General features: G+C 41.5%; 1 protein-coding gene across 1 annotated transcript; it reads right to left on the bottom strand.

Annotated features, from left to right (window-relative positions):
• Positions 1-259: 259 nt before the first annotated feature.
• CFAP36 (cilia and flagella associated protein 36) lies at positions 260-10,085 on the bottom strand. Its single transcript, XM_069008857.1, has 10 exons — positions 9,956-10,085; positions 6,343-6,407; positions 5,346-5,447; positions 4,828-4,942; positions 3,766-3,853; positions 3,071-3,122; positions 2,094-2,220; positions 1,667-1,836; positions 1,102-1,257; positions 260-417 (listed from the first exon to the last, which is right to left on the bottom strand). Exons 1-10 carry the CDS (start codon positions 10,068-10,070, stop codon positions 331-333), a joined length of 1,077 nt encoding a protein of 358 aa, XP_068864958.1. The 5' UTR covers positions 10,071-10,085; the 3' UTR covers positions 260-330.
• Between the last annotated feature and the right edge of the window lie 2,668 nt (positions 10,086-12,753).

Below are 12,753 nucleotides of genomic sequence, written 5' to 3'. Positions count from 1 at the left end.
AACGTTGAGCTCAGAGCTGTTGCCACAGGAATTCCTTTCCCAGCTCTCCATCTCTGCCTCTGCTCTGCAGGCTCAGGGCTGGAGCGGGGCTGTGCTCTGCAGGGGTGGCACGGCCTCGCTGCGGGACAAAGGCGGGGAGTTTCCAGCACTCTGGAAAAGGAGTGTTCATGGTGTGTTTCAGTGTCATTTGCAATAGGGAGTGACCAGGGACTGAGCTGCTTGTCTCAAAGTTCTATAAATCTGAGTGTAAGATTGGAAATCCCTTCACTTACTGACACTTTATTCTAAAACATCCTTCTGTTCTTGGGGTCAGCAATGAGCCTCTTAAAACTACCGCTTATTAATTACTTCTTCTTTTAGCTTTTCTGCAAGCATCTTCCTCTTCTGGAGCAGCCTTTGCTTCTCTTCTGACATTTCCTAAAAACAGAGTGAAAACAACACTGCAATGAGCAGCTTCCCTGGCAGGTACCAGCCTTCGCCATGGACCCTGCCCTCTCCCACTGCCCTGATCCTTGTTTTGGGAGCCTCAGCTTCAGCTCCTACTGAGCAATTGTCCTGAAGGCTCTCCAGTCACCAGAATTTGGGGCACCTTCTGAGCATAATAAAATACTCAGCAACTCTGAAAAATATGTGAGGCAATAGAAAGTCTTTGGGATTAAGTACATGCCCTTAAGTACTTGCTCTGTAAAGGAGAGTAATGATTTTTGGATTTGAAATAGATCACTATATTGTTTCGTAATGTAAGAGGGTTTCAAGGTCTTCTAGTGTTTTCCTCTTTTTTGAGAGAGTTTTCAAGCATTTGCAGAAGTAAAAGAAAATCCCTGAGATTTAAGGAGCCCAAACAGTTGGTCACAGACTAAGAGCAAACTGGCATTTTATCCATTCATAAACTGAAGTTAATCATGAGCATTGGATGATGCTGAAGCAAACCAATGCCAACTCCATCACTGAAACTTCCAGTGCAAAAAAAAAACTTTCTGCAAAAGCAGTAACTTGGAAATACTTCCCTCCCCTTGTTGCTTTTAACCCATTCCCACTATTCAGCAGCAGCATGGACACCTGCACTGAAACCACCCGAGGGTTTATATGAACGTCCTTCACCTCTTTGGGAGGTGGTTCCTCCTCTTTCTGGTCAGTGTTTGGTGGTGGTGGTACATTATTTTTTGACTCTTTCTTCGTAGCCAGCAGCAGGTCTCGTTTTTTCTTTAGGTAATCCTCACGTTGCTTCAGCTGCTGCTTTTCAGTTTCTGATAAATTCTGGGGAAAAAAAATTAAAATTTTAATTTTTTTTTTGTATCAATGTCCTGTGTGAGAAAAGCACATTTACATCCTATCTGCCTCCAAAATTACCAGGTGAAAACAAATCCAAGTTGAGGTTTCAAGTCAGAGCTGTCTCCTAAGAAATTACCAAAGGACTGAATGCTGAATTCTACTCTGAAACCAGAAATCATGAGCTGAACTTTTGCTAATTAAACTCTGAATAACATGAAAGTGTTTACATGTTGGTTTAAAAAAAAAACCAAAATAACCCAAACCCACCTGATTACAATAACAGAAAATCTGTATTTCAATATAATACTATTTTATATATATATTCTACATGTAATCTCTCTTTTTGCATTCTAGTTGTATATTTGGCTTTTTTTCTTATTTGTTTTTAACTTACAGGTCCTTTCACCCCAGCTTTTTGCACTGTGTTCTCCGAACCTTTCCCAGCAGACCTTTTCTTAGTGTCTTCTTTCCCCTTGGTACAAGAGGGCTGAGGTAAGTTATCGGTTCCTTTTTGTACTGGGCAAACTGTTTTTGGGTCTTCTTTTGTAGATTTATGAGATCCCTCTAATTTGACACAGAAAACAATTAGAAAGAATAGAAATACATCAGATAAAAATAGTAAAACAGAAATTGAAATACCATGGAATAGTAAAACATCCCATGTTGGAAGGCATTCCTGCAGGGCACCTTGTGCAAACACACTTTACTCACAGCTTTATCCAGCCAAGTTCTTAAAATCTTGATACCAGTGGATTCCTGGATAATTTAACACCAGCATCACGTTCCCCACTCAGCATTGCTCCCCCCCCCCCTTAACTTACCTAATGGACATTTTGGAGTTTCTTCAGAATCCTCAGCTCCCTCAGTGGATTCCTTAACTTTTACAGCTTCTCTCGGATCTCCTGGAAAATTGTGGGTAACATCTGGAGCTTTGAGTTTAGCACGTGCCTTGAATTAGAAAACAAACCCAAGTGTTACACTTCCTGGCACTGTACCTCAGGCACTGAACTGTCCACACAAAGGAATCTCCCAAAAGAACTTCCAGTTAAAATTGTGTTGTTTACACTACAGACAATGCAACCCATCTCTCAGAATTTCTGCCCAGGAAAGGTCTATGCTGTTCGTGAGTTACATAATTCATGTTAGAAGCCCCCAGCATTCATTAAAATATGAAATTGTATCACATATCACTGAGCACTAACTATCACCTTCTCTGGCCAGGGGAACTCGACTGGGGCCTCTGCAGTCTGGCTTGTTTATCAAGAATATTGATATTCTTGGTGGTCTGTAGAGATTTGGATAAACCTGCCTGTTTTCCCAGTCAAGAAGAGGTTTATTGCCATGATTCCTCAATTTGGCCAGTCCCCATTTACATTCAGTTTCCTTTCTCTGTGGTTTACTCTGATGGACACCAAGGGATGCTCTCTGGGAGAGGATTTCTGGGTCCTGGTGATTAGTTCTGTATTGTGAACGCTTAATGAATAGCGACACTGTCTATCAAGTGATGCTGAAGGTAATTCCTGCAGGATTATGAGTGCTGTCATCTCCAAGCAGCTTACACTTGGAAGTGTCTTTGATCCTGACAATATTAGTAATTCAGCTGCCCTCTGGATCTGAAAGGTTGACACCCGTTACCAGGATTTCAGGATTCAGGGGCTGAGCAGGGAATTTGCTTCTTGTGAGATACATGCATTGATGGAACACACGGCCTGGAAGGGATCCAGGCACAGCCAGGACAGGAGTATCAGGGGATTTCTTAATCATCCCCATAACTCTCATGCAAAGGTAAGATACTCACTTCTTCAGTCCTCTTTCTCTCTTGCTCTGTTTCATATTCTTCCTTAGATTTTCTGCAACAAGAAACATGAGTAAATACTCAAAACTCCTTTAGTGTTAGTTAGTGATTTTCAGGGAAATTTAACACTGCTTAAATATTTGAGGACTCTCAAAGCAATTACAAGGTAATATGAATTTGTCAGTATCCAAAATATTTCCATGACTTAAGTCTTAATAGAAACAAATAATTGGGATAAACACACAAGAGGCCACTGTCCTCAACTGTCTTTGTGCAAAAATAATTGTGTAAGAATTTCCAGGGCTTATCTATCCCTTTATTTCATTTGCTAATTTAAAGACAGGAAGGGAAGTATTTCCAGAATACAGAGGGAAAATAGCACTATCTAATATAACCTGGATGGATTCATCTGCTATTCTTTGTTTATGTGTCTGTGAACTGGGAGTGGGGGAGAATCTGCAGAAGTCACATTGATCTCACACATCTCAGATCACAGCAACAGTTCTCACGCACTATTTCGATATTCCTGAGCACACCCACTGTGCAGCACCACCCATTTCCCCTCAGCTGGGATGTTGACAAGAATATTCCTGTCATCTGTAAGATGAAGGCAGTTTCCTGGAAAAGGCTGGAAGAATTAGTTCCTACAGACCTTTATTTTAAAATAACGTACAAAGTGGGACTGATGGATTTCTTACCTTAGAACCTCCCTGAGTATTTTCATTTCTTCCTGTTCAATTTCACTGAATACATCAGAACCCTCTGTCAAACACTCAGGCAACACACCTGGAAAAAACCAGCAAGATTTATGCATTATCCTAAAGAAAATTATTTTGAGCGCCAATGGGCAGAGAAAAAAAGAAAATTAAAAAAAAACCAAACCCAAACACAAGAAAATCACATTCACAAAACCAAAGCTATGTAATTCTTCCTCTGAAACTGTTTCCACAAAGGTCCTAGATCATAGAGGAAAAGGTCCTAAATCCTGGTAGGGAAATGGCAAAGATTTCTGGCAATTAAAGTTTTGACATCTAAGGTTAAGGCCAAACTCTGCATTGACCATGACATGGCATTTCCTGCAGGCTGCAATTCAGCCATGGCCACCTGAACCATGCCAAATTTAGTTGTTATATGAAAGGTGAAATTTAAACATTATTCTCTGAAAAACACACATACAGTAATAAGGTAAAACAAAATAGTGAAACTAAAGACATGGAAGAAAGGAGTGGGATTAAAATCCTTTCAGAAGCATCACCAGAGCAGCAAAGTTGGGTGTGGATTATTTTCTCTTTATCTTCTTTCTCATGCATGTATTAGCATCATGAAGGCCTTAACTTGTGCTTTCTATATGGATTTTTCAGTGTGAATTGCAGAGTAAGCACAGCAGACACTAGAACATCCTTGCCATGCAAGGAGCAGAATTCCAATTGATATTGCCACATTTGAGGAACTGCTCTAACTGCTTTAACTCAGAATTGTCACCAAAATTCTGCAGCAGAAAACTCAGTCAAGTTTCACAGAGAAATTTAGACAAACAGACCGGAAAAAACAGTTAACTTCAAAATACAGAGAGCTGTCACTGAGAGTGCAAGCCAAGGACTAAGTAATGAAATCCCTGTCCCAGTAACATCAACTGGATGTTTTCCAGTAACTTGAACTGGAACAGAACCAGCATTCCACACTCATTTATGAATGGCTTAAAGAGTCATCAAAAGAACACTAAAAACCTGCAGTGAACCCCCACATTCACCACTTCTCACCATTTCTTTCTTTGATGATTCGAATTGCTTGCAGTTGCATTTCAATATTTTTCTGTACCATCATTTTTTTAAATAGTCTAAAATCTTCTGCTGCCAACACTGTTTGCAGAATGGCCTGTGGGAGGAAAGGTATGCACAAAATTAAACCCCCACAGAAATCCTAACCAGCTCAGTCTGTTTGAAATTAGCTTGATTTTTCAATTCTGAGCAGCATGTTTTTAATAATTACATTTCATTCTCCTATCTGTCTATTTTTCCAGATATACAAGAAGAGCTCATGGTCAGGAAAATAACTTGGTGGGTTATGTTTTTAGATCAACATGCCTACAATAACATTATGACAATATTATAATATTATGACAAAACTGGTTTTCCCAGTGTAAGTTTACAGCTGCAGTTGAATTGAAAATTACAGTTTCGCCATGAAAGCTTTCCCAAGTTTCATCTCCTGCCAGCTGTGTAAGTGAAAGCATAAAGATAAGAATTAAATCCATACATTCCTTAATGAAGGCAAATACCTGTGAGGTGTGAGTCTTTGCAAGAGGAGAAGAAAAAGCTTCTTGAAATTTCTCCTCATTAATTCCAACTTCTTTAAGGTAGTCCTCTAGTAATCTCTCCACCTGTAAAACAATACAAACCTTACCTTCTAAGGTTTTTCCCTGAGAATCATAGGAATTTTTGTCACGGTTGTCTGCTCTTTTCTGCTGATGCTGTGGTTCTTAAACTCCAAGGAAAATCATTACAATAGCATAACTGATTTTTCTGAAGTCAGGCTTCATTTGCTTTCATGAACTGTTCAAAATGAGCATTTTTATTGCCAAATTTGATACTCCTTAATGTATCTTCTCCAGTTTCCAGGATTCTCACTCGTGTACCTTTCCCCCAGACTCCTGGCTAGTATTCCTCATGGTTTTTTGATCTAAATAAAAGACTTTTTGCCAGTCTGTGCCTGAAAGCCTTTAGGGTCAGAGCAGAAATGAATGTTGGTTTGTATTTATTCAATCAAAGGTTTTTAATATCATATATTCCCCAGCCTCATTATAGAAAGGGTGTGTTAGAAACCTGCATGTATTGTTTTATAGGTATTCAAGCTCCAAAAAGCTCCTGTAGTTTTTCCTGATAATCGAAAAATAATTGAAAAGATTTCCCAGACTCATTAGTGAACAAAATACCAGTTGTGAGTGTTCTCAGGCATCCTGCTGTTTGTCATTTTAACTTGACAGAAAATAACATTATCAAGCTTACAACAGTCTTGAAGGTAGTGGATATATTAATTTTAATGAAAAATATGTAAAACAGCCTAAGAGCTATGACTGTGTTACAGTTTCTTTTCGGTGTACCTGGTCTTTAGGCATAAAAATGCCTATGACAACTACAACTCACAGGATTTCTAAATAACACTTGGAAAAATTCTAAATAACAAAGATAACCTGATCACAAGTTCATCTAAATACTCACTTAACATTTTAAATTGTTTTGCTTAGAAATTTACCACCAATAGTGAATAATGCTCACCAGAGCTTGGTACTCCTGATAAATTTCCGTGTAAGACAACTTGCTTTCTTCTTCATCATCAAAAACTGGGGAGGGGGAAGAAAAAACATTTTGCAGTCAGTGTACAAACCACCACAAATTAATTTATGCCCTAAATAGCAAGATTAACCTTTACAGGGTAATATATTTAATCACATGAAAACATAGGCCATGGTTATAAGAGTCCTGTGTTTTTCCACACACTCAGGCTAAGTGTGTGCTTTTGATAAGTGAAAGTAATAAAGCTGCATAATTTAATATTGGGAAAATCTTCATAATAGACTCGTAAGCAAGTTGAGGATTCAGAAGATACATTCACTACAAAGTAAGTTTTAATACAATAATTACCCCATGAACCTGTGTAAGGTTGTTCCAAGGTAGCAGATGACACATCAAGCAGGAAATTTTGCACTCTCCATGTATTTACATGGAAGATGTTATTTATTAATGATTTAAACCACTTTTTAAAAAATGTCATTCATGTAGTGAGAAGCCAAGGTGATGCAGGAAAATGAGTCCCTGTCTGCATAAAACCAGATAAACCCAAAGAGGAAATGTGGTGCAGTTAAATTATATTTTAATTATATCTCTCCTGATTTAGGAAGAATGGACATTCCTATACTATAGGCCATATTAATCATATTCATGTTAATTCATATTAAAATCCCTGACTGGAACTACTCAAGCAAATGATCTCGATGCTGCAGGATAGGTAGAAGCAGCAGAAAATCAGAGAAACTGAAAACTAAGGTTTGAAGGGGTTCATTTACATTTTTTTCATGCCAACAACGAAGAGAGGTAATGTAAAACCTGGTAATTAAAGTGGAGGCTTAGAAATAAGTCTGCCTCAATCCCCTTCAAGATTAGCCACATGGACAAGTCACTTCCCAGGAACATCCTTTGAAGTCATTTGAAAAATGGGAATTCCACTTAGTGGACGAGCGTGATTTATTCTTCATGTGTACGTGACATCTCTGATGGTGGTGCTGCTCATGGAATCAGTGTAAATACAAATTTAGAGTGACTTTTGGAAGGCATCCAACATCTTTCCCAGCTGTGACAGCCCCAAGGCCACGTCACTCTGAACCTGGACACAGTGTGAGCTGAGGTGGCACTTCCTAGAGTAGGAGGTACTTGCATCACTTTCTAACACCTCACAGCAGTGCAATGATAGAAATCCAATGACACAGTTCAGGTCCCCCAAAAGCAGAGGAAAATCTGCTTTTTAATCATAATTTGGAAAACCAACATTACTTGTGGGTTTTGCACAAGGCAAAATTTTTTACGAAGAAATTAAAAGGTTAACAAATATCTAGGATTAAATTCACCTGGTAGGAAAAGTATTATAAACATCAGTCCTATGGCAATCACCATATTACCAAGCTCAGGAGGGTGAAGACACTTTACAGCCTCTGTTGTCTCCTCCTGGCTGGGGATCCCTCACAGCTCTTGCAGACCCCAGCTTTCACCTTGGTTTCTCTGTTCCCTTTTTCCCACCCTTCCTGCCCTGGGGATCCCAAGCAGGGGTGACACAGGGATGTCACCCTTCGGTGACAGCTGGCCTGGCACTGCCAAGGGGATGTTCCTCCTCCCACGGCTGCAGAGCAGGAAGCCGGCACACACCGTGCTCTGTCCCCGGGCTCGGGACACAACGGGATGAGGTTCAGTGCCAAGGAAAGCAAGCTGTAGTCAGCATCTCCTCCCAGCTAAGTGGCTTTAAGGAGTACTTGGAACAGAGGCCTTGGATTTTCTTGAGTCAGGGCTCCTGAATCACACAGTCATTATTCCTTAAGGTTTTGGCACAGTCTTTGGTCGCCCAACAGGAATGAAGATCTGAAGAACCACGGTATCAAGACAAGCCAGGGGACACAGATGTCCTGGGAGACACTCATTATTTTCCTGTTAAAACTGAAAATCTTGGCTAGCACCCCTCAAACAGGATGATACACACCCGTCAATGTGTTCATTTCGGTTTGATGTAAAAGGAAATTAATTAAGCTATAAAAAATTAATCACATTCTCAAAAAGAGGGAGAGAGAGAAAGCAAACGCTTACAGATAGAAAACCATTTCAGTAAGTTTACAAGTCGAAGTGCAAGGACTTGGCCTAAGTAACTACAGTTCTAAAATAAAGTCCTTACATACCGACTACCAAAATCCAAGTTGTATTTTCAAGGAATCACAAATTAGTGTCAGTTACTCAGACTGTTGCTAATTTGCTTGTCCAGCCCAAAGATTAAATGTTTGGGGAAATGCAGAAGACTCTGTCCTGACCAAGTACGTCAATACAAACCCAGCAATGGAATCAGCACAGCAGGAAGTGACCATCATGAGAGCCTGCCTCACACTATGTGGAAATTTACAGCGGTTCCACAAATCTTCTTACTGCCAGTAAATTCCCCTCAACCTTCTGAGGAGAAGGGATCATTGCTCCTGAGAGGGATAAATCAATTCCCTCGATACCTAAACCTAGACCCTTTGCATGATAACCAGAATGTTTGGCCCACCCCAAGTTTAGGCAGACTTCCCAGGAGAAAACTTCCAGTCTAGGTTTCTCTAACCCTTCCTAGCTGTCAAGGCTCCAGGAGCTTTCCCTTCCTCTTTTCCCAGTTTTAAGAGGGAAAGGCGTACGGACTCACAACAATCATGCCTCATGCAAAGTTTGGGGCAGTAGAAATGATTCAGGGAGAAACTGAGAAGCAATTTTTTTTCAAGAATCACAAACAAAAGCTGCCTTTTTTTCCCAAAGGGCTTAGGCACTGCTTTCAGACCTGCCCAAATTGTCACTACTGTGCTACCAGAAGGATCCAGGTGGTTTTTCGCATAAGAAATTGTAAGCAGCAGAAGTAATTTAGCCAAATCTCTGCATCAGAAAGTCTATTTCCTCCTTCCCTCGCTGCAGACACAAACCTGCACAGGTCTCCCTCCCCTGGCTACAGGGCAATCCCAGCCCCCCTCACTGCCGGTACTTCTACTTTACTCAGGCTACTATATGTCCCAAATTATGCCGTGATTGTCTCAAGAATAGGAAGGAAGAAGTGGAAGTTTTAACTGGAGTTACTTCCGACCTAAACTCACACACAGGATCACCTACAAAACATCCCCGGTAACCACTGATAGTGCTGACCATCATTTTTTGCGAGGTCCTAAAACTTAGGGGTTTTCACCTCTTAACGGACACCATTCCTGATAATTGTAGGAATTTAACTTTGGGCCTTCTCCTCCTCTGTCCCACGGACCGGATGGCGCTTTCGGTTGTCCTGCCCAGTTTCCTAAGGAAAACTCCTGCCTCTGGGAGAGCTTTGCAGGCCGTGCCGGGGTCCGAGGCGCCGCAGGGTGCAGCGCTCGCTCGGTGTCAGCCGTAAGATCATGCCATAATCCCAGGACGAGCTAATGGAGACAAATGGCACGTCCTGACGCACGGCTCGCGCGGGGGACACCGCGGCCCCGGGGAGCGCCCGGCGGGAGCGCGGCCGGAGGGGCCGAGTGCGCGCTCCTGCACGACCCCGGGGGCCGAGGGACACCCCGCACACGGGACAGGCGCCCGGCGGTGGGCTCGGGGGGCCCACCCTGCCCTGCCCAGCGTCCCCGCTCACCCTCGCAGTTGTGCTCCATGAACTCCAGGATGGGGATGGACCAGGCGGGCCCCCGCAGGAAGCCGGCGATGGTGTCCACCACCCACTCCACGTCGTCCTCCTCCTCGGCCGCCATGGCCGGCGCCGCGGCCGCTATGGCAACCGGCGTCACGGGGCGGGACCCGCGGGCCGGGATCCGCCCTCGCGGCATTCCCGGGAATCGCGGCACGGTGGGAAGCAGGCCCGTGGAATGGGGCCAGCGGGTGTACCTGGCGCGGGAGGAGCGGGCGGGGAGCGGCGGGAGTTCGGCTGGCAGCAGCCCGCAGCATCCCCGGCCGCCTGGCGCGCGGCTCCTCCACAGCACTGGAAAGAGAAGGAATTAGTAACTCCGGTGCTTGGTAGTCACCAGCGCTGAGGGTAATGGAGCACGGGAACAGGCGGTTCAACCAGGCTGCGGCTTCCCTGTGCTTGGGGATAGCCGGAGCATGAGGGACACGGCCCTGAGAAGCCGCGTTGCACTGGCCCTGTGCCCTCCGGAGATCCCCAGTTGTTACAACACCTCTCTCACAGTTTCACAGTACAGTCCAGGTTGGGCTCATATATTTAAATTTTATAAAAAATTATCCCAGACGATGGAAAATTCCTGTTATCCCTTATTTTATCACCTGCAGAATGCAGTGACATTGTGGAGCGAACAGGAACACACGTGTTTTTGTTAGCTGTTGAAGTTGGTGCTCTAATTCTAATTAAAATGTTAATCAATCATCGGGCCTTCATAAGAACACGGATAATTTGTAACTTAGTAATACTGTAAATACCCTACAGTGCTAGAATTGGGAAATAATTTACAAGGCAATAGGTGAGAAAGTTTACATTAACACTTAATTATTTGGATATTTCTTAGGGCTGCTGGTTGTGGCACGTTCCTTTTCTCCACTAAAATTAAGATAATTTCTCTCTCTGTCCTCATCTCTTACACTGCTGACAAACTGAAAAGTTTTTCCAATGTTTCAATTTATGTTCTTCCTAATACTGGATGATTGCTTGCCTTACTGGTGCATGTCACTGGTAAGTTAAAAAAAACCAACCAAACAAACAAAAAACCTAACCCAAAAATAACCTCTTCATCCTTTAAAAAATATTTTAATGACCACAAACAGTGGCAGTTCCAGTTTGTTACATCAGGCTTTAGCTTGCTCAAGAAAAATTCTTGTAGCCATTAATGAGATTTTACAAAAAGCACAAAGTTTCAGTGCTGGGTGAAGGCTAATTTCTTTTATCACTAATTTTTCTCAAAGGTAACAGTTCTATGCCCTCAGAACTGCAGAGAAGTACCTGATCACCATTTAAATAAGAATCTGCACTAGAAAAACTTCACATTTTCCTTTTGCAGGCCACTTTTTTTCACCATCAGCACTTCCATTTCTACAGCCAGTTTTGTGGTCTGAGAGCATCAGTAGTATGACAGGATATTCACTTCCTACTTGTTGCATAAAAAGTTAAAGCATTTCATCACAGTTACAAGAAAAAATTGCTGCAGTAATGAGTATGAGAAAATTCTGTCCACTGTAATCAAATCCATTTTATCACCTCACAGGAAACTGCCTGATGTTATCATGTTCTGTCCATAGATGTCAGGGGGAACACTGGAGCTGGGGTTTTAGCTGTTAGTAATACAAAAGATAGAGCAGGAAATGCTCCCTGTCTTAGTCACAAAAAGCATTTATTGCTTAATTTTCTGTCTTCTCTGAGCAAGTTGCTACTTCAGACATTTTGACATATATACATGTATATACACACACACTAACAGGCAAATTTTGTCAAGCCTTTCCAGTCTCCGTGTTCCACTGAATTCTTTATGTCAGAACCCAACTCTCTTCACATCCCGTGGGTTCCACTCACATGCACAATAATAAAGAAGTTTGACATTCCAGAATCTTGAGAATATCTGACTTCTTTCTGGTGAATGCCATTTTTGATTTGCTGAATTTATAAATTTCTTTATCTATGTATAAGTAAAGAGGCAAGAAGTGAGGCAGATGAGCTCTTTAGCTATTGCCAAAGTTAGTTTTTACATAACTTTTAATTTCTTCAGTGTGGATAATTTAAAGGACATTGGCAAAGTGCAATTCCCAGATTAACAGTTAAACAGTATTATTTTTAATTACTCTTTTGCTTAGGCTTTAATTCCCCCATCCACCTAATTTGTCTTGCTACTGCAACAGCTATAAATATTTTTACCTTAGTAAACTTAATACTACTCTTCCAGTTTGTTTTTATAAATTTTAGTTTGGGAGGGATTTTTAAAAATAAATCTGACCTCAAAGAGAACCCTGAGCTCAAGCTTCTGAGAACCCGTGGTGCAAAGACCTTTCCTTTCAGTCCAATAGAAAGAATTAAACATGACTTCTGTATAAAAGCTTGGAAGTTAAAATACTAATAGGTTTGGGTTTATTGGCAATAATTTAGTGTGGAGATTTTTTGGTTAAATATGTTATACTTCAGGGACTTCACTGTACTTTAGTCAAAGCTAAAATAGAAGAGAAATTGGTTCTGAGCAATGCAGACGCATTGAAGAAGTGCTTAAAGTCAAGTAAGGAATTGTGTAGTTATCTTCATTTTCCTCCCCTTTGGGATATCGAGCTCCTGCAGGAACTTCTAAAGATCTTCCTATTTAGGTCATTTTCTTTCACTTTATAAAGCTGTTCTTTTCTCTTGTGACTTGAAGGTTTTATACAAATGTAAGGCTGTTTCAGAGAATCCATTCTTGCCTGAGAGGCCATTCCTTATATAAATTTCTAATAATAAACATATGCCAT

Source organism: Aphelocoma coerulescens, chromosome 3 (genome assembly GCF_041296385.1).
Source record: "Aphelocoma coerulescens isolate FSJ_1873_10779 chromosome 3, UR_Acoe_1.0, whole genome shotgun sequence".
NCBI lineage: Eukaryota > Metazoa > Chordata > Aves > Passeriformes > Corvidae > Aphelocoma > Aphelocoma coerulescens.
The sequence above is the reverse complement of the archived record's forward strand: the minus strand, read 5'-3'. Positions and strand labels throughout refer to the sequence as shown.